At 38.2% G+C, this 23,185-nt stretch overlaps 1 protein-coding gene across 5 annotated transcripts in view; it reads left to right on the forward strand.

Annotated features, from left to right (window-relative positions):
- lama2 (laminin, alpha 2) overlaps window positions 1-23,185 on the forward strand; it is a 258,283-nt gene that overhangs the window by 147,193 nt on the left and 87,905 nt on the right. For 3 of the 5 annotated variants that reach the window (XM_059499216.1, XM_059499217.1, XM_059499218.1), the window contains exons 16-23: window positions 2,950-3,063; window positions 4,626-4,753; window positions 7,024-7,110; window positions 13,420-13,631; window positions 15,589-15,695; window positions 15,861-16,121; window positions 20,869-21,046; window positions 21,891-22,027. In XM_059499216.1, coding sequence (XP_059355199.1) covers window positions 2,950-3,063; window positions 4,626-4,753; window positions 7,024-7,110; window positions 13,420-13,631; window positions 15,589-15,695; window positions 15,861-16,121; window positions 20,869-21,046; window positions 21,891-22,027 — 1,224 coding nt within the window. The remainder of the gene's footprint in view (window positions 1-2,949; window positions 3,064-4,625; window positions 4,754-7,023; window positions 7,111-13,419; window positions 13,632-15,588; window positions 15,696-15,860; window positions 16,122-20,868; window positions 21,047-21,890; window positions 22,028-23,185) is intronic. The other 2 variants (XM_059499219.1, XM_059499220.1) reach the window with 1 other exon arrangement.

The following is a 23,185-nucleotide window of genomic DNA, read 5'->3' on the forward strand; positions in this document are numbered from 1 at the left end:
AATATTCATAAGGCCGGAAGAGACCGACATGTAAAATAAACATAGGTTTATTTGAAATGAAGTCATTAGAGCACTGCAGTTTTTTGTTGATCAACCTCTTGTCCACAAAAACCCAATAGGATTTTCCTTTGGCCTTTGGATTATTGCAGAAAACCTACACCTACACAAGTTTATGATTCTTCCAGATTCTTTTAAGCCTAAATGCAATCGTCAGAAGTAAAAAGCTAAGCATAGGATATAAATAAACTACACTGCAGTCACATGACTTCAACATCAGCATAAAGATTTAACAACTCTTTCTACTGTATTTTCCCTGAAAGTTAGCATAGTATTCAAGAGCGTGGTTATAAACACAGTAAGGCTAGATGAGTTTTCCTGTTCAGTGTGAGGTTTAATATCTCTGACAACCTCTGTAGTGTCATTTAGACACTTGTTATCAACCGCCTTTTTCAAGACAAGTAACAGCTTTAAAAAATATCACAAGAGGCTTATTACTGATCTATTTTATGTTGTAGAAAAAATTTGAAAATAGATTGAGGTAAGTTCACAACAGACCTTATTTCAGCCAAAACCCTACTGACTTCAGCACTACAGACCAACTCATTTCCAGGTTTTGGCCTCCAAAAATACATAATATAGCACTCTACTACAAATTTTTGTTCATCCAAAATGAATATGGGTTATTTCACAGATATAAATGGAGTGGAATATCCTGTACGGCCCAGTTCTGTCAATGGATTATGAGATAATCTGCTGCTAACAGCCTCAAACAGGACTGTCTTCAAGGGTTTTACCTGGTAAACTGGTAAATCCAGACACTGTTGTTCCCCAGAGGTGTGTATCATAGCCGCTCTGTGTGTTTTAAACAGCATCCCAGTGAACCGATGCACTGACAGCCTGACACACCTCCTCGTGCACCTCCTGAGACAAACCCTGATCAAACTGTATTAGCATTGGCCTGAATATGTAGTTAGTTTCAGGGCCTCTGTGTGTGTGTGCACTTCAGCAGCTGGGGTGGCTGACTGTGTTGAATCTCTTGGATATGCTTCCTCTCTGCATAAGTGTCTCCTCTATTAAAGCTGCAGTGGCTATTGATTTCTGAGTGAGCAGATTTTTATGCTGATGTGAGCAGGTCCCACTGGCCACGAGACAGAACGAGACTGTGATCATCTCAACCGCAGGATAAACCCTCCTCCACACACACACACACACACACACACACACACACACACACACACACACACGTCACCACTTATAAGCTCCTACTAAATATTGTAGAAACTTAATTTCCTGCAAAGTTGCTTTTCAATGATTTGTATCGTAAAAAGCGCTATACTTATAAACTTGAATTGAATTAAACTTAAATAAGCACAATAGAAAACTTTGTTTTTAAAATGTATGTTTTTCTTTTGAAGCAGTCTACAATCTAGTCGCACAATTATTCATTTTTGAGTTTGTGTTGATCATATTTAATGACCTTTATGTACTGTGTGTTGAGCAATCTTTACACTACCAGTCAAAGTTTGGGATAATTATTATTATTAGTTATTTATTTTTCTTTATGTTTTTGAAAGAAGTCTCTTTTTGTTGACTGAAGGTGAACAAAAGTCATGCAGGGTCTAGAAGGACAGGAGTGAGTTTATTTTTGGCTGAACTGTCCCTATAAATGTTCCCTGTGTGTCTCAGCTCAGTGTTGGGAAGGATGGGCTGCTCTGAGAGTGACGGGGTCAGCAGGGTCACTGGAAGAAAGAAGGAAAACAAGTGTGATGTTTATCGCTGTAGTCATTTCCAATATCCACTTCATATACAGCGTGTTTGTGTAAGGTCTCTGCAGTCAGCAGTTGTAGTGATCTGCCCATCTACAGCACATTAAGGCATCATCCCGATGCGAAGGCTGCTCTAAACAGCAGGTTGCACGATTATTGTGCCTCATTAGATATCTTATTTGGACCAAATTCTAAGGCAGGATCGCATAAACTCTCCATGAATAAGTCAATCCCAAAATGCATGACGGCTTGAAAATATTGCAGAAAACAACCGTCATTTGGAAAGCACTTCACACAAAGGCTGACACTAATGAATGTCAGTTGTGCTGATCTGACATCATTACACATGATTATGCTTCACTAATTATCTAATTTAAAATGAACTAAAATGAATTCTGCAGACGTTTGCAATGCTACATCTTAAAAAAAAAAAGGTTGATTAAACAATTCATGGAATAATCCATGCAAATGTTCTAATTAGTCTCCTCCTTTATAAGAATAACTTAGCAAATGAATGTATAGCATTTTAATAATAACAATAACCAGATAAAAAAAAAGTTTAATTTTTAAAGAAAAAAAAAAAGTTTAAAAGGTTGAAAAAAAAATTTTTTTTTAGATATTTTAATAAAGAGTACATGGGTTTTCACTTTGTGAATGAATCATTCACAGTATGATGAATAACATAGAAAATAATGAGAATATTTTCTAAATAAATGACAATTGTGATCTCATGTCGGCAGCTGTTTATGCGGACAGTAAAAACTGAGACCAATCACTCAAATGCAAAAAGAAGAAGAGCATTAATGAAATAAAACACGGCACAAGGCAGAATGGTTTGAATTAGAAAATACAGCTTAAACACACAGACACACACACACACATACATACACACTGACGCACTGGCATTTATCAGCTGGCTCTATACACTTCCCTTGTGCTTCATTTGACTGAAACAAATCATTTAGTAAATCAAAGCACTTTGTGCACTACAATGATCCGTCAATTAGCACAGCACCAATTAATTACTGGCAACGCAGATGCACGTTCAGCCAAACCTACTCAAACACCACGCTCATCATCATGAAGACTCATGTGTGTTAATTTATTAAGTGTGTGTGTGTGTGTGTGTGTGTGTGTGTGTGTGTGTGTGTGTGTGTGTGTTGGTGTGTGTGTGTTTTCACAGACATGTGCGGTGGGCTTCCGCAGAGTGAACGGGACGCTGTATTGTGGCGTGTGTGAACTCTGTCAATGCCACGGACACACAGAGCACTGTGACGACATCACTGGACACTGCCTGGTAATGTGTGTGTGTGTGTGTGGGTGTGTGTATTTTGTTTTCTTTCTTTTCTTTATTCATAGTGAGTGTACAGAATTGACTTGCTTTGTCATTGCTGCTTTTGTTGTTGTAGCTGTTTGGCCATAATAACAGAACTGCATTATAACACAATCTGCTGTGAATGCAGTTTAGATGGAGTCACAGAAAATAGAACCGTTCTATTTCCTGTGTGTGTGTCTGTGTGTGCGTGCGTGTGTGTGTGTGTGTGTGTGTGTGTGTGCGCGTGCGTGCGTGTGTGTGTGCGCGTGTGTGCGTGTGTGTGTGTGTGTGTGTTGTACACTCTCTTCTGTCTTGTTTTTGTAATGTCAGAGTAAATGACACAGGTTTAAATAGGTTGCTTATTTGTATGCAAACACAAACATGGTTTGTGTCCACATGATCTATTAGTACTGAATTATGTTTAAAGTACATAACTGACACATTACCAAACATCAACAAACAAAACATATGTTTTCAGAGAACAATATCAATACCTCTGTGTGTGTGTGTGTGTGTGTGTGTGTGTGTGTGTGTGTGTGTGTGTGTGTGTGTGTGTGTGTGTGTGTGTGTCTGTGTCTGTGTGTGTGTGTGTGTGTGTGTGTGTGTGTATGTGTGTGTGTGTTTTTTTTTGTTTGTTTGTTTTTTTTTTATTGTAAAAATGCAGAACGTTTCCTGTAAGGGATAGGTTTAGATGTAGGGCAACAGAATATACAGTTTGTACAGTATAAAAACCATTATGCCTATATAGTCCCACATTTAGATAGCTAAACATAAGTAAACGTGTGTGTGTGTGTGTGTGTGTGTGTGTGTGTGTGTGTGTGTGTGTGTGTGTGTGTGTGTGTGTGTGTGCTGTGATTATCACTGTGTGCATGTGTATTCATCGCTCAGAGATGAAAAACTAGTGCTGTCCATCTGATCCATTCATCTGACACTGTGTGTCTCTGAAAGACCAACTAAAAGTGTGTGTACCTGCTGCCGAATGTTACTTTTACATCACAATACTGTGAAATGCCTAATAAAAAGTAAACAAGTATGTTAGTGTTACTTTTTATGGAAAGTGACATTTGTGATACTCAGTTTCATGTTCTCATCTGCAGACTCTTTGTCTATGGATCAATAACAAAAATGTATTTCAAGGGGGATTTCAAGCATTAAAAACAATAGAAGTTAAATGTGGATTTATTTATTTGTATGTGTGTGTGTGTGTTTATTATTTTTGTACATTAGAATTTGACCTGTTTAATTGTTTTGTTTTTTTTTCAACAAAAAAATAAAATATAATAATAATGACATTCATACATTTTTACTGTGATTTACAGAAGACATTCACTAAAATGTCATTCAGTGTAACAGTAATTTTAAAAAATCTTGTCGTATTTTCATGTTATTTAACCTACGTATATTTTTATTTCCACAAAAGTTATCTGAAACATTAAAGTAGACACTTGCATTCACCATGCTTATTGATATAAAATCACACATCCATCTCTTGACATTAGTCATGTGTGTTTTTCTGTCTGTAAATGTGTGTGTGTGTGTTGTAGGGCTGTAGGGACCACACGACAGGACCGTACTGTGATCAGTGTGCTCCTGGATACTACGGAGACGCCACCAGAGGAACTGCAGAAGACTGTCAGCCATGTGCTTGTCCTCTTCTGAACCCGTCAAACAAGTACGTCAGCAATGATGTCAGGAAGTCATGACCTTAGAACCGACAAACGTATTTTCAGATTATTACTGTATAGAACTGTCAGGCTATATTATGTTCTCCTATATTACACACATGTCCTCTTGAGACCCAGCCGTACACTTTTTCCTCTGTAGAAGACAATATATTTTAGCAAATTTTCGAGTCTGGATGTACTGTAAAGAGCACGTTAAAGGAATCACTGAGTTCAGCACTCTTTTGGAAATATGATCATATTTTTGTAATTATCATTTATCATATCATCATGACAAATTTCAAATATGAGATATTCTTATGAAAATTGTATAATCATTCTATAATATAATTTATTATAGAGATTATTATAGAGATTATTTTATTATACAAGATTGAAACCTAAAAATTGATTGGTGGATAAAAAAACATTATTTTTGCATATAGGTCCTATTGTGCATAGCATAAAATATATTTTTTCATAACATTTTTCCTATTTGTTTTTTATGCTCAAAACGATGAAATGACATGGGGGGGGGGTTCTGGGTCTCAGGAGGATATATTAATATTTATGTTTCACATTAACAATGAGGATCTCAGTTACCATGACACATTCACATAACAATAAAAGAGATAAACTCAGTCCAAAACTAAAACTATACATTCATTAAACCTGTTTTGAGCTATTTTGTTGAAATGAACTGTGACTGGAACAGCAAGCTATTTTGGAAATAGCTGAGCTTCTGTTGGGCTGCTAAAATGTAGTTAAAATAGGAACGCCACTACTTTTAGTTTGGTATCCCCTAACATGCCAGTGACAGTAACTAGTATCCTTCTCTTTACCTATCCAGAAACAAGTTATGTGTTTGGTTTGTTTATTAATTTTTGAGCATGTCTGTATTTAACCAGCTGAAACAAACAGCCTAGAGCAGCTAAGCTGGTTTATTTGGTGACCATCTTAAATGTCCCATTCAAACCATCACTGGTTATCAGTGTAATGCGTCTTTCAGACACTTCAGATTTAATCTTGGTGAAGTGTGTCAATTTTGCATTGCTACAAATGTGAAATGTATTAAAAATGGTGTAAAAATGTGCCTTTAGTGGTACAATGGCTTGTCAATGTGGCAGAACCTTTTGTAAAAGTAATAAAAAATATTAAGAGATATCATACTTCCCTAGCTTTTAAATCACAGTACAGTAAGATAATTGTTTTCTGAAATGTTATGTTTAAATATGCAAAAGAGGCGATATCTAATTAAATATGCACTCATTTGCATAAACCTCCAGAACAGAAATATAAACATCGGAACTAGGATTGGAATTCTTGTTTGATTTTGTTGACGTGTCCGAGTTTTTTACAGAGGAGATATAACATTTTCCTTTTTTAACACTACAAAAATCAGAAAAAAAGCTGTCAGCAGACAGAAAAATAAAACATTTTTTCACCATGGTTTTTCCCTCGTTGTAAAAGAATATAGATCTAGGTGTCAAATTGAAAAGTTTGGTCTGTTTAAGTGCTGCTGAATTGGAGATTTGTGAGAAATCTGAGGGCTAAAAAACAAAAAAACGAAATTGCCATTGATTAGTCCCAGAGTCAGTGTTGAATCCATGTTGCTACTGTATGCTGGGCTGGTCGGGATATTAGAAGATACAGAGCAATGTCGTGAAACCATGACTCTGTATACTACACTGAAACTACTTCAACATTTTTCTCAACAAAAAAATACATAAATAAATAAAACACCTGCACACATCACTTTTAAAAATCTTGTGACTCAGCTTGTTCAACTCAAACCAGTTATGACCATAATTCAGTTTAAGATGGTCTAAATTTTTAGCATGTTAGCATTTAAAGGGGCGACTTGTAGCTCTTGCATGCTCTTACTTCAACTCTCAAACTGGCACATGATTTCAGCACCAGGCTAATATTAGCTGTATCATGCTAGTGGCTGATCCATAAAGAGTAAACACATCCCAGAATCCAACAGCTGAACATTCCACCTCCTCAAGCAGGCTAAAGAAAGCGTTGCTCCCCTCCTGCCTTCAGCATTCCCAGCATGCCCCTCAGCCAGGCTCCAGTGTCGTCTGAAATAGCTGCACAGTCATTACACTAGAGCTCGCTGCTGAGGGTTTGCCCACCAGCTAAACCATCTTAGGCTTCAGACTCTCTCTGGCTTCAGACAGAAACAGAAAAAGTTCTTCTGATGAATGGGAAGGATGCTTTTAATTCGCTGCTCTTTTATTTTTCTCTTTGTCCCCTTGTTGGCTCAAAAACACCGTAGTTTTAGCCCAACGTGTCACATCGATGCCAGAGGAGAGGTGATCTGCGATCGATGCCAGCCGGGTTACACGGGTGCACGCTGTGACAGGTAAGACGACAAGGTTTGGCCTCCAGTCTTTACCTCAAGTGGGGTAAGGTGTGCCATTCTTTATTCAAGTTGCCATTTATAGAAAAAGAAACAAGAAAGTATCTTTAACATCAGGCCATAGATGAATGACTTGTGAATAAACAAAGTGATCAGGTCAAAAAAACTGAGTTACCCAACTCTGTCCTTCATTTTAGTCATCTTTTGTGTGTGCTTTATGTATTTTTATGTTTGTTAGAATATCATGTTGTAAGCTTAACAATATAGCACTAAACTCTTGAAATCTATGTCATTTTAACTCTTGAAATCATTTGGCAGATGCTTTTATCCAAAGTGACTTAAATTGCATCGGTTTCGTTTAATTTAGGATGCAGGGCAGCAAAGATGAGAAACCTACGTGTTGGTCCTCTACAACAGTGGTTCTCAACTCCAGTCCTAGGGACCCACTGCTCCACGCAATTTGTATTACTTCCTTATTTAATGCACTTGTTTCAGTTTATCAGCTCGTTAGGAGGGAGATACATGAACTGAACTGAGTGCCTCAGAAAAGACAGACAAACAAAATGTGCATAGCTGGTGTTAAGAACCACTGCTCTACAGTAACTCTTCTTATTTAACCCTTGTGTGTGTGTGTGTGTGTGTGTGTGTGTGAGAGAGAGAGAGAGAGAGAGAGAGAGAGAGAGAGAGTGAGTAAAATGCAGAACAACACTATAAGTTTGAGTTTGTAATGTGTTTTTTTGAGTATACTAGTCAAACAAATCTTGATCTCTAGGCCATTTGGATCTCTGTCCCAGAGTGACATTAAATAAAATTCAGGGATAAGATGGAGCAGATGGCTTGATCCTCTGTGTTTAGTGTTAAGTGGCCACAAATGCAATATAGCACAAAGCAGCTCACTCGCTGTGGATCTCATGGTTTTGTCTTAATTTCATTAGCATCAGAAATCACTGAGCTCATCTATCACGCAGGATATTTCCATCAGTCGCTCTGTTTATTTCTCTTTCTTTCTGACCCCATGTTCCACACTGGTAACAATCTCTCTCATTCTCTGAAGGTTGGTATGCTGATGTGTTAGCATTAGCATATGCTGCATTCTGGGGAGGTTGTGTTGGCAGTCGCACCAGCCCTGTATGCAGACTAAATTACAGTGTTGTCGAGGAATACGCCATCTAGGTGGAAGAAAGGTCTCGGCTCTGTTGTGACCCCACCCCTGAAACAGATGGAGAGGGAATGGTGCAGTGCCAGTGCTGGTACACGCTAACTGGCACCAAAGCTCTTCACGCTGAGCCATTAGCAGACACGAAGTGGAGGGAATGGAAATGAGGGAGCTGATGGTGTGTTATATAGGACAAGTGCAGAAAAGTTAGAGATGAGAGACAGAGTGAATGGAAAGGTTTCTTGTTCTGGGAAATGCCAGGGACAGACGCACACACCAATCCATCACCGCTCAGATGGTGCTCAAACCTAGTCTGTCCCCTGAGAGACCCACTGAAAGAGATGTGAAGGACATACTTCAAACAAACTCAGTCAGGTGGCACACATCGCTCATAAAATGTGTTCTTAAAAATGCATTTTGTTGAGGCCATCCACATTAAAATGGAGCGCAAATTGAGACTTTTGCTACTTGTAAGAAAAAGACCCCAGTAATCGCACACAGGCTTTCAAAGGAGGTCTCAAGAATGCTTCATATATTGCTCAGATAATCTGCAATGAGAAGGCAGAACTCAAACATTTCTCATCAAGTCTTCCAGAACCTGAACATTTACATTTGCACATTTAATTACCTAGATCAACCTTTAGGTTCCTTTTTTGTTGTGATGCTTTTTACCGTTTTTACTGCATTTTGGGAGCTTGCTTTTTGGGGGCCCAAGGTGATAACCTACCTTTGCTTATTGAGTAAATCCACTTCTACTTTTGGGAAATGTTAATGAATCCACATTCATTATATAGCTTTATACTTGTATGCCAACTGTTATCTCATCTGTGCCTTTTTTAGTGGAGTCTTTTATAGAGAAACATTTAATAGAAACTTTAAAAATCAACATTTTCCAACAGGGCTGTAGACACTAAACCACACATTGGCTAACTGCTAATCTGAATACTAGAATTGACGTATTCTCATATGTCAGTTCTAGTATTCAGATTAGCCGAAGTGTGGTTTTCAGTGTTTTGAATCATAAATTATTACATTTGGTCCCCACAAATCCTAAATATGTGGTTACATCCGTGGCCAGCAATCAACAGTTGCACATAACTGTCTCTCTTTAAACAGAAATCATTGCAGATTACAAAACATCATACATCGTTTTCAACACCAGATCCCAATTTTCATCTGAGAAAATCAGATAAACTCTATCCAGTATCCATAGAGCCAAACTAAGCTCACTGGAGTGCTACCAAAAATGTTAAAGCTTGTTTTATTAGAGGACACGGAATAAAGTTGAGCAACAAGTTCCACAATTGCTAATTCCTTCAATATTGAAATATCTCACTCTTCTTAAAAGACACCTTCTGAGACTTTAGTGCCGATTTCAGTGATGACTGACACAAATGATAAATTGGTGAACTAAATTCCATATGTAGTAACAGCTACCCAAACTGAATTAAGATTATCTGATTTATATTTGTAGTTTACATATATTCTAAGCTACTATCGGGGGGTTGTACACAGTAAATTGTGCAGTTGTGCTTTGGATTTATGTAGATTTTATATTATTTGTAAATTTAGAAATTAGATTGTTCGATAGATTAGCTCCTGACACTACATGTTTTGCATTTCTCCTTTGTCTGACACACCCATTTGAAGTCTTAGAGTCTCTACTGATTAAACTCTACAGTTGAATCAGGTGTGTTTGATTAAGGAGTCACACCGAGCACCAACCTCCCGCTCTCTCTCGTGAGGCCAATAAGGAAGTGACTAAAACTGCAATTCATCGACTGGCCGCTTGAGGCTGGCTGCAAAAGAGAGTCAATCCCATAGACTCACCATGTTAAAATGCCCAACTTTACAGCAGAAGAAAACATGTTTTCAGCCTGGTGCAAAAAATGATTTTGGTCTATATAGCTAATTTTGCCCTTCATGACAACTGTGAGGGGGGTGAATTTTTTTATAACTCATCCGTTTAAATTATATTAAGCCTTAAAGTTCTGCATAATTAGGGGCGTGGCCACTTGAGTGACAGGTGAATTGCCACTGCTGTCACAGCCATCGCGCTAGGTGGGCGTGGCTTCAGCAACTAGCTCCCGCCCTTTTGCCCATTTTCGATTGTCCGGGAGAGTCTCGCTGTGACGCGCTGCCAAGATGGCGACCGCTCGCTCTGCACACTTTAGGCTTCAAAAATTCTCTTCAGGAGTCTACGGGTGACGTGTTTTTATAAAGTCTATGAGTCACACAGAATGTGCAGTGCGGAGGGCTCCAGGAATATGGGTGGGAACCACTGGTCTGTAGGACTGCTCAATATATTAAACCAGAAATCACTTATACTTCATAGAGCTTAAGTAACATACACAGCAGAAACCCTGGCAGTGACCAGATTTACATGCACCAGAATAATGGCAAGAAAGTGCCTTTCTGAAATATTAGGTAAACACAAATGGGGTTTGGGGGTGGGGGATGCAGCTTACTTATGGAACTGCATTTATATGCAGATAAAAGTGTCTGTTTCTGTTTTCCATGCATATGTAATCAGAGTGAAAGCACAGTGTGAGCCTGCTGTTGCTATTACACTGCAGTTGTGCTCCGTGAAACAGGTCTTAAATTCAACATCTGTGTTTGTTGTGAAGCATGCCGTAAGCTCTGAGAGTGTAGTAGGCAATCCATAACAGTAATGGGTTTAGTGATACTTTCGGTTTAAGAATCACTGACCCAACACATAAAAACCCAATACCCACCTCTCTTCACCCCACTCAGTCTTTTACTTACCAAATTCAGTTCAGTCCCTCTATGGCGCCTGGTCATGCTCTGAAATAGGGTACTTATGTTTAGTTTGGCCCTGCATGGCCAGTGACACCTGAAACTGCATGAGAGATCAGGCTGAGGTGAAAGGAGTAGAGAGGGAACTTTAGTAATCGTTCTCTTGTGCGCAGACACACAGGAAGATGGCCATATATATAGCCTGGGTTAAAGACACCTGACCCGAGTCATCAGTGCTTAAGATGGCTCCCTCACAGCAGAGCTAACGACAGGAGAAATTATGAGCTGGCACCAGAGAATGAGGAAGAGCCAGCCTTCGTTGCTCAGTTACCCTTTAAAGGGTACAGAAGCAGTGCAGAGGTGATAGTCTGTCTGACAGTATATTGGGGGTTATGTACTTTTGAAACAGTATGTGGGGACTTTTCCATTTACCCAGACACTTAAAGAGATTCTGTAATAATTTGCTAACCCATGTTTATGTTCATTGGCTTCCTATTTGTCAATTAATGGATACCAGTCTTTACTCTCTTAGTACACTAAATGCTAATAATAAAAAATGAGAATAAAGTATGGAAATAGTGAAAATATACAGTACAGACCAAAAGTTTGGACATACCTTCTCATTCAAAGAGTTTTCTTTATTTTCATGACTATGAAAATTGTAGATTCACACTGAAGGCATCAAAACTATGAATTAACACATGTGGAATTATATACATAACAAAAAAGTGTGAAACACCTGAAAATATGTCATATTGTAGGTTCTTCAAAGTAGCCACCTTTTGCTTTGATTACTGCTTTGCACACTCTTGGCACTCAGAGGCCGAAAATTCTAGTGTGACTTCGGCTTTAGTCTGATACAACTTCACATTTACACACATCTGTATGTAATAATCTGACTAGTAAAATTCAAACAAGGCCAGTGCTAACATGATTCCAAGCCTTTCCAAAAATGATGATGAACTATAGTACAGAGAAATGCATCCAAAATCTAATAATGAACATCTATCCAACAATCATTTTATTTCTTGTATTCTCAGATATGGAAGCGACAACAAATCAGTTACTTTATAGTTTGATATATTTTACACTACAACATATGAATGTATGGAGTGGCTAATATTCATCCAATTATCAGATTTTTTTTTCTAAGTATATAAAAAGTTTGGCATCAGGCCCAGTTCTGAATGTTTGAATATATATATAGAGAGAGAGAGAGAGTGAGTCACATTTTCCAAATTGCATTTACAGTCATGTCCTTAGGAGACGATTTCCTACCAAAGCATGAAGTTACATGAAGTTCACTTATCAATTTAAATAACAGTGCTAGGTACCAAGTACCAAGCACCAGGACAGGCAGTTTGGTAAAAATTACACTTTGTGATCAACTATGAATGCAGATATTGCTATCTGTGTACCAAGATTTCTTAAATAAGACATGAGCCCAGAGCATTTGTACTGCTGAAGGGATATTATGTCAAGTTATTGTGAGATCTGAGACTTCGTTTAAAAGTTGAAATCTCCAACATTCACAGTTAGAGCTAGATTCTGCACTAGCATGCCGATGGGCCTGTAAAGATAGTCACAAGCAATACCATATTCAATTAATAAGTCTGGGGTGGCTCGCAGAATCCGCTGAGCGTGAGTGAAACACTGTGATTACTTTCTCTTTCCACCATCATGCAGATAGCGCAGTCGTGTGCAGATAAGCGGAAGGAATCCATTTAACATGAAGGCAGTGGATAGACTGTGCGTGTTTATCAGCCAGCAACACAAGTTGCTTTAGTAGAGATATAGGATCCAAACGCACCGACAGTAGATAAGAAGAGCGGGTGGGCGAGGCGAGCGGAGGAAGTGATAGTGTCTCTTCCTCTTATATTTCTCTCACATTCTCATCGTTTCGGCGAGAAAAGTCTCAGGTGTTCTTCTCATGATCAAAATAAGTTTGTTCATCAGACATATTGTAATGGAGTCAGTTCAGTCTTACACAGCTCTTTTAAAAGAGAAACGGTAAATGACTCGTCGGGAAATACAATATACTTAAATGCTTTTCTTAAGTGTTTTCATTCATCCCACTTTACCCCAGCTATTCTTTACAAACTATCTGTTAATCTCAGCTTTAGCTTCTATAGTACATGCAACTGCTAAAGCCACCTCTGATCTGATTCAAACTGCAATTACAAATGACAAATTAAGAGCTACATCACTGCACCACCTAATATATCAGGACACACAGTGACTAGGACCCCAAGCTGGCTGACTGTACGTTATAAAACAAAGCAATAAAACAAATGCATGTGAAATGTTGATTTGAGTGTAAATTATTTTATTATGTGTATCATGATTTGAAGTGTGTGCATCTCTAAAGCATGTATTCTCTCCTCTCTGGATGACCTCAGGTGTGCTAATGGCTATTTCGGCCGTCCCAACGTTCCTGGGGGTTCCTGTCAGCCGTGTATGTGTAACGGTAACCTGGATCTTACAGCAGAGCTCAGCTGCGATCCGCTGACTGGAGCCTGTCTGCGCTGTCATGAGGGATATGGAGGACCGGACTGTGAAAGGTGCGCTGACGGATTCTTTGGAGATGCCCTCATAGCCAAGAATTGCCAAGGTAAGTGAAGGAGCAGAGTTTGATTGTTTCCAGATTGTAGTCCTTTGACTAACAGCAATTTGTGATGTCTAATCTCTTATAATCTGAATATTAGATGATTAATGAATAAATGATTGGGGAAATCCTGCATACTTCACCAGAGACTAGGCTGACGTTTCAACTATGTCTTTTGATTAAACATTACAAAAGGTCAATAATAATAAACAAACAAACAAACTTAAACCTGGAAGAACTGTTTACAATAAGATATAACATGCATAATGTAAAAATATCATTTAAGCTCTCTATTGATTCTCCATGAACCTAAAGGCAGATCTAGCATGACCTCTGAGTTTGTTAGATAACTACTCTATATTTTCATCTGCAGAAGACAGTCGGTGTGATTTCACCAATCAAGTCACAGTTACCATCATCACAGTTATAGACATTTCTATTTTTGTTTTTATGAAATTGTGATTTGACTGGCATACTATTAGTTAATTATTACTCAAAATAGTTTAGAAATATATAATACAGTAATACTTTATTTTATGAATATCATTGTCTTTGTAAAATTACGATGACCTGTTAAATATGCACTTCGAAGGTCTAAATGAAAATGTAAAAAGTTAGTCTCAGAACCTCTCAGAGCAGAAAATTGGGCACTCTATGACTACAGTAAAATGTGGGATATTTCGCGCCTTTTCTAAGACACACTGTATTTGGTTGTCTCTTTAGGATTTTTTTAATGTGTCTGTTTTTGTAGAAATTAAATTGTGTTCTTCCAGACAGCCTGTATGGCAGATGTGTGTGTTTGTGTGAGATGAGTTGATCCAGTATTGCGGGCCGTCTACTCTCAAGGACAATACACACAGATTCCCCTCCAACAAGCCTCACACAGCACCATCTGTGCTCCATCTCAGTCAGAGTCAGGCTGTTCAGAAAGTGTGTGTGCATTATATTGAAATGCAATCTGTCCTCCTGCAGCCCTACAGCAGTGTGCCCACAGTTACACCGCGCTGTGATTTAAAGCAGGATAGAGTCAATCTGTTTGATTGTTTTCCACACACACTGCACTGATTAGCATGCAAAGGGGTCACGGGATATTGAATAATCTCACTGGTTTTTAATTTTAGTTGTTATACACGCCAGAGGCGAGTTCAAAGCACATTTGGGTTGCACACATTCCCTTGGTTATGCATGAAACATGACAATGAAACAGTTTCCCAGAGTCTATGTGTTCCTACTGAACAGTGCTTAGCTCATTTGATGTGGTTATAACATTGCAAAACATATTTAGATTGCGGGGTCCAAACTGAAAGTATGGGATTCAAAGTCTTATTTAAACATGTAAGGGAACAGGATTTTTAATGTGACATTTGAAATGTGAAAAATTGTGTAAAAAACGAATAATTGTTCATGTTGTGAGAACAGAGACAGAGACAACCCACAACACAGAGACCAAAGGTAATGCCTGAATTAATGAATGAGGGTTGTTTATATAGTTCTTTACTCTGTACTGTACACCCAAAGCACTTCAAAATCATATGAGACGCTTTCTCCTCACCCACATCCCCAGGAGGTCTCCCATCCCAGTACAGACCAGGCTCAAACCAGTTTTGGCATACAGGGTGCATACCAACAACATACCAACATAAAAGTCCTCAAACATAAATGTGACACTAATTTGCTCAGTTAATATCATTTATTATTGGCACTCTGCAAATTTAGCTTTGTCATCACTTGAATAGATGACATTTCTATATGCATTCAAATTGAAAACATTTATTTGAAATTGCAATAATATTGCACATTATTACTGTTTTGAGCCTCACAGAAGAGCAAAAGAGACCACCTTCAGAACCATTAAAACTAATGAGAACCATGTTCCAAACTTCTGACTGGCAGTGCAACCTACTGTCACTCTAGATGTAATGTCTTCATGCCTAGTCGTGTTTCTCTCTGTGTCTCTGTGTAGCGTGTCAGTGTCACAGTAATGGATCGCTCTCAGAGTTGTGCCATCAGGAGACCGGACAGTGCCAGTGTCGACAACATGTTGTTGGACGTCAGTGTGACGAGTGCATGGTGAGTATACACCACACCAAATGCAGTCATTTCTGTCACTGGGTTAGACTGACATGACTGTGTGCATAACACATTCCCTATTCTTTGAATCAGTGTGAGTATTTTTCTTCTTTTTTTATGTTTTTTTATTTTTGTCTCTGCCTCTTCGTGAACGTGTATGTTTAGCCGAATTGTTGGTGGGACAGTGAGGCAGAGTTGTGTAGGCCGTGTCAGTGCAGTTCTCGGGGCTCTGTGTCCCAGCGCTGTGACTCTGAGGGCAGGTGCATCTGTCGGGCCGGGTACTTGGGCCGCAGGTGTGACCTGATGCGCCCGCCTCACGCCCGCAGGGAGACCCGGCGACCCGTCCAACAGGTTCCCATCCAACACATCCAGAGATGGGAGAGCAGAGGGGGCTGCCCTCGAGGGGCGTACCGCCCCGGCACAGGGGTAAACGCACGGCATGATGGGTGCACAGGATCTGTTTGTGTGTGTGTGTGTGTGTGAGACTTCCTTTAACTCATCTAATATCAGTGTAAGAGTGTTCAAAATAACACACATTATACTCATAACCTTTTTACAGCGGATCAGATCAATTGTTTTTAAGCTTTATTCAGATTAACTAACTGAAACACTGTTTTAGTTAATGGAAATACATTTTACAAACTGGACATAAATAAAAACTACAACTGAAATGGAAATAAATTAAACATAAATAGTAATATAAAAAAAGACAAATACAAAATGACTAAAAATTTAACTAAAATTAAAATGAAAGCTGAAAATATAAAAGCTAATTTAAAATATTAAAAACTGTAATAGTATATGCATAGCTCCTTAATACATTTTAGTAGTTGCAATTTTTAGATTTGTTCCTTTACAAAGTTGTTTTTATATTTTATTTCTGTTATATAAAATATATTCCCTGTAATATAACATATTTATGTATGATGCTGCTTTTCATGGTAGTTTTTGGTATCAATAATGCGGTACTGAAGGCATCATGCATCACTTCAAGATCAGCATTATGTATTATACTGTAGCTCATCACATGCATACTAAAAACTAAATAAATAATATTTAGAATGATTACACGTGGTTTTTCTCACTACCTGTATGCACAAAACCTGTTTGGACATGTCCGTGCACAAACTGTACTTAACAAGTTCACACTTTTATTCTAAATGTAGAATGTGCTTGAATTCAGCTGGCCTTAGAAACATGGGAATCAACGTGTTTTTTATAGATATGATTATTATTAGAAAGTGAGTTGCTAAGTGTGAGTTACAGTATGTCTTTCTTATTTCACAGCAGCAACATGAGCATGTCAGAACTTGATCTGGGCTCCTTCATAAAGTGCAAATGTTTATTGTGTTTGATACATTTGGCTGTAAAGGGCTCCTGCATTGCATTCATAATGTTTCAAATATTCTTGGATGTGCTCTTATAATGTTGGTTGAATTTTTACATCAAAAGTAGTCATAAATTGGAAAATAAATGGTTTTGGCCCTCTGATTTAAGCAGTCAGTTTAAGGGTTGTGTCTCCTTTAAGATTAAACTCCCACTGCTATGACTGGGTAATATGCATGTGGAATAACTGTTATGAACAAGAGTTCAATACTGATTTATGGTATTTTTTTATAGTACAGTGACCTCTTACATGTCAAAAGATCAGGAAAAATCTGATTTCTCAAATTATTCCTTTAACTGAAGATCAAGAACAAATCCACATGCAATTGTGTTTGTGCAGAGGTTTTGCATGAGAAACTTTCTGCATGCTTAAGAACACTTGTGTACAGTTATTAATGAAAGAGACCAAACATGTATACATAAATTAAGACATACTTTGGTTTTAAGATGAATATAACATAATATGCACATTCTGCTTTAGCTTTTAATTATACATTTATATGTAACATTAGTTAAGTAGCGCTTAAGAGAGTCTGTCATACTCAGAAAGCACATGGCACTGTTAAATGCTGTGCTCTTTTATATGTTTGTCTTTTCGTAGTCTTTAAAAAAGCACCAGGCATGGTTATGAGTTCTCTTGGAGGAGATATTTGTTACTTTGGCTCACAGCTTTGCATGGTGTGTGTGTGTGTGTGTGTGTGTGTGTGTGTGTGTGTGTGTGTGTGTGTGTGTGTGTGTGTCCTCATATATCTGGCATCCATGGGGTGCCACTGACAGTCTGTGCCAGGACCACTTCTCATTGGTTGCTATGGTGACAGCGCACCTGTTCCTAGCAGACAGATGGCTGTCAATCACCCACTGCAAAGGCTTCCACAGTGACTTCACATCCACATGGCGTGTGCAGCTTTATCATCACTGCATGATCATTTTTGAAAATGATCTTTTTGGCATTTACCTCTCAAAATGTTTTAACAGTCAGTTGAAGTGTAAAGGGGACAGAGCACAAACTCGTTTTGTGGTTTGGTTTGATCTGTAATATCTGCATGGCTGTGATCTGTGCTGTGTTTATTAAGGTCTTTGAGTCACTGAAGGATGTTTTACATAATATTGCACATTATATTTTACTGTTTGCATAACTAAACATGGCACATTCCATGAGTAGGTGCAAAAAATGAGCTTGATGCTCTGTATGAAGTCAAATTTTGTGTTATTTTTTAAAAAAAGTTAAATTGATGAAAAGATGAAAGATGAAAAACCCGTTCTCCAACATATGTAATAGTTCTCGCTCTAAAAATATGGGATTCGTGCCTTCATTGCTTTCTAAATCTACAGAAAATTCCAAAAAAGTTGGGACACTGAACAAATTGTGAGTAAAAAAGGAATGGAATAATTTACAAATCTCATAAACTTATATTTTATTCACAATAGAATATAGATAACATATCAAATGTTAAAAGTGAGACATTTTGAAATGTCATGCCAAATATTGGCTCAATTTGGATTTCATTAGAGCTACACATTCCAAAAAAGTTGGGACAGGTAGCAATAAAAGGCTGGAAAAGTTAAATGTACACAAAAGGAACAGCTGGAGGACCAATTTGCAACTTATTAGGTCAATTGGCAACATGATTGGGTATAAAAAGAGCCTCTCAGAATGGCACCGTCTCTCAGAAGTTAAGATGGGCAGTGGATCACCAATTCCCCCAATGCTGCGGCGAAAAATAGTGGAGTAATATCAGAAATGAGTTTCTCAGAGAAAAACTGCAAAGAGTTTGAAGTTATCATCATCTACAGTGCATAATATCATCCAAAGATTCAGAGAATCTGGAACAATCTCTGTGCGTAAGGGTCGAGGCAGGAAAACCATAATGGATGCCCGTGATCTTCAGGCCCTTATACAGCACTGCATCACATACAGGAATGATACTGTAATGGAGATCACAACATGGGCTCAGGAATACTTCCTGAAAACACTGTCGGTGAACACAATCCACCGTGTCATTCTCCGTTGCCGGCAAAAACTCTATAGGTCAAAAAAGAAGCCATATCTAAACATGATCCAGAAGCGCAGTTGTTTTCTCTGGGCCAAGGCTCATTTAAAATGGACTGTGGTAAAGTAGAAAACTGTTCTGTGGTCAGACAAATCAAAATTTGAAGTTCTTTTTGGAAGTGGGACATTCACATTGACTCCATTGTGAAAAAGGCCCAGCAGAGGTTGTACTTCCTTCGCCAGCTGAGGAAGTTTAACCTGCCACAGGAGCTGCTGAAACAGTTCTACTCCACCATCATCGAATCCATCCTCTGCACTTCAGTAACTGTCTGGTTCAGCTCAGCTTCTAAATCGGACCTCAGAAGACTACAGAGGGTAGTCCGGACTGCTGAGCGAATTATCGGTACAACCCTCCCATCTATTCAAGAACTGTCCTTATCCAGAGTGAGCAAAAGGGCTATTAAAATCACTCTGGACCCCTCACATCCAGCACACTCCCTCTTTGAACTGTTGCCATCTGGTCGACGCTACAGAGCACTGAGCACCAGAACGACCAGACACAGGAACAGTTTCTTCCCTCAGGCAATCCATCTTATGAACAGCTGATAATAACTGTGGAACACACTACACTATTTATATTTATATACACATACACTTATTTATCTAACACACATACTTAGTGTACACTTAAATCTTTGCACATAATATACATGTACATACATAACTGCTTTTTGTAATATACCTGCCTACAATTGTCAATTTGTATATTGTCATTCCTACCTACTTATATGTATTTTTTCTATTTTTAATTATTTTATTATGTGTTTTTTTGTTCTGTCGCTGTCATTCTGTTGCTCTGCGGAGCTTCTGTCATGAAAACAAATTCCTCGTATGTGTGAACATACCTTGCAATAAAGCTCATTCTGATTCTGATTCTGAAAACTGGGATGCCATGTCATCCGGACTAAAGAGGACAAGGACAACCCAAGTTGTTATCAGCACTCAGTTCAGAAGCCCGCATCTCTGATGGTATGGGGTTGCATGAGGGTGTGTGGCATGGGCAGCTTACACATCTGGAAAGTCATCATCAATGCTGAAAGGTATATCCAAGTCCTAGAACAACATATGCTCCCATCCAGACGTCGTCTCTTTCAGGGAAGACCTTGCATTTTCCAACATTACAATGCCAGACCACATACTGCATCAATTACAACATCATGGCTGTGTAGAAGAAGGATCTGGGTACTGAAATGGCCAGCCTGCAGTCCAGATCTTTCACCCATAGAAAACATTTGGTGCATCATAAAGAGGAAGATGTGACAAAGAAGACATAAGACAGTTGAGCAACTAGAAGCCTGTATTAGACAAGAATGGGACAACATTCCTATTCCTAAACTTGAGCAACTTGTCTCCTCAGTCCCAGACGTTTGCAGACTGTTATAAGAAGAAGAGAGGATGACACACAGTGGTAAACATGGCCTTGTCCCAACTTTTTTGTAGATGTGATGATGACATGAAATTTAAAATCAACTTATTTTTCCTTTAAAATTATACATTTTCTCAGTTTAAACATTTGATATGTCATCTATGTTGTATTCTGGATAAAATATTGAAATTTGAAACTTCCACATCATTGCATTCTGTTTTTATTCACAATTTGTACAGTGTCCCAACTTTTTTGGAAAGGGTTTGTATTTGTACCTTAATTTTGGAAAGTAGTGTGCAGAATAGTCTAGCCATCACTCTGAGCATGGCCTTGTTTTAACCCTCCTCACTGTCTCCTCTCTGTCTCTCCAGTCTGGTTTACACATGCAGGGCGCTCAAGGCTGCGTCCCATGCCACTGCAGTTCATTCGGATCGAAGTCGTTTGATTGTGATGAGAGCGGTCAGTGTCGCTGTCAGCCTGGTGTGACGGGACAGAAGTGTGACCGCTGCGCTCACGGACACTTCAGCTTCCAGGAAGGCGGCTGCACACGTAAGAATTCACCTCCGAACCTCCAGCCCATGATATGAGGCAATGCGTGTGCCTCTGTAATTCATTCCAGATTCACCCGTGCATTTAGATTTGTATTTGTACAAACAATAGAACAGTAAATCCATAGGATAGGAAAAACATTAAAGGCAAAAAAATAAAGTTCACTTAAGAATAAACATTCTTACATTTATAACCCTATGTGTGTGTGTGTATATATATATATATATATATATATATATATATATATATATATATATATATATATATATATATATATATATATATTAATAGCAATTTAGTCATTGTTAGGGTTTTCTGCTATGTTGCTATATATATATATATATATTAAAAGCAGAAAGAAGAAATGTGGATAACAGCTCAGATCATTTGATTTGATATGAAATAACCAACTTGGTAAATCTGGCCACAGTTTAATACTTTTTTTAAGTTTTTGTTTATTATATTATATTATATTAGATTAGATTAGATTAGATTAGATTAGATTAGATTAGATTAGATTATCTTTTTTTCTCTTTTTTTCATACACCATGATGAGTAATGCCAATTTAGTCTAAATTAATGTTGGGAATTATACATATATATAATAAACAAAAACTTAAAAAAAGTATTAAACTGTGCCAAGATTTACCAATTCATCTGCGGTGTTCATTTAATTAAGAATATTGTCATTCTCTGTTGGGATGGTGTGTAAATTTGCCCATCTCCTTCCAGCCGGAGCGTCTGATATTACCCCAGCAGAGAGGAGAGCCGGTGCTGACATTTAGAACAGCTGCTCAGCTGCGCTCCACAATTAACCTGCTCTCTGTTTCTGTCTGTCTCGCAGCGTGCCAGTGTGCCCATGTGGGAAATAACTGTGATGCTAACACAGGTCAGTGTATCTGTCCGCCCAACACCATGGGAGAGAGATGTGACAAATGTGCGCCCAACCATTGGGGTCACGACATCAGCAGCGGCTGCAAGGTACGTCTCAATCTCCTCTCCTCGCACTGCCACAGCATCACTCTGTCTGCTCTGGCTGTGTATCTTTATCTTCTGCCCAAACATCATTATTATTCATCCTCTGTAAAGTCTTGGCGAGGTGAATCTCTGAGTTAATGTCGCAGAAAAGCAGAGAATAGAAGGTGAGTTTGTGAGGTACATTATGATACACCTGTTCTGTAAATTTATTTATTTACAGAGAGTCATGCAAATGAAGACAAAACACAATCATGGCAACGGCACAACACTTAAATAATGCAATAAATAAATAACAAAAAATATCACACAAAACATACAAATGTGCACTCTAAGAAAGGTCTGTGCTGTAATATGACTGGATTTTCCATATTGATTTCTCAGGTGTTTTCTCTGTATTTTGAATCATGCATTGCATTGTTTTTATGGTAATTCCCATTTAAAAGAAATATCCTTAAAGGAGAGTAAGGTAAGATAAGCCATTTTACATATGGTCCTCAAGATAAGAGAAAATAAGTTATTTCAGGACATACATAGGCCTATACATGAAAAACTAATATCACATTAAAATACCAGTTTATACTTCAGAGATTTAAATTAACTTCAGTGATTTAAAACACTGGCTTAGTTTATCCCATACTAGCGTTTGGCTCACTTTGCCCCATAGCTGCCATTTTGGGGGACAAATTTTCCACATATGGTAAGGTAACAGGTTTTTACTGTTGCATGTGTCAGTACACAGAATTAACTACAGTTTTAGTATCATAAAATTAACTTCTTTTTTGTTATTATTATTAACTGCTTAGGTGCTGATTACCAATACAGGTTTTTTTTTAAGTCTCAAATCACGCCTCTCTTTCCTATAATATCCGCAAATGTGATTTTTCGATGACAGTGTTATTGAATGTGATTTATAAGCATTGCATTTAATGTAGTGGCACATATGACACACAGGTTACCATTAGGCCACAACTGCAAAGTGGAAGATATATATATATGTATAAAGCAACCGGCCCCAAAACAGAGCCTTGAGGTACCCTGCAGGTGATAAATGTAGAGGAAGAAAAGTAATTTTCAATTTCAATGGAAAAATATCTTGCCTTAAGGTAGGAAGAGAGGCAGCCAAGGGCAGTGCTGAGAATTGCAGCTTATTCTGACTTATTT

Source organism: Carassius carassius, chromosome 18 (assembly GCF_963082965.1).
Source record: "Carassius carassius chromosome 18, fCarCar2.1, whole genome shotgun sequence".
Lineage (NCBI taxonomy): Eukaryota > Metazoa > Chordata > Actinopteri > Cypriniformes > Cyprinidae > Carassius > Carassius carassius.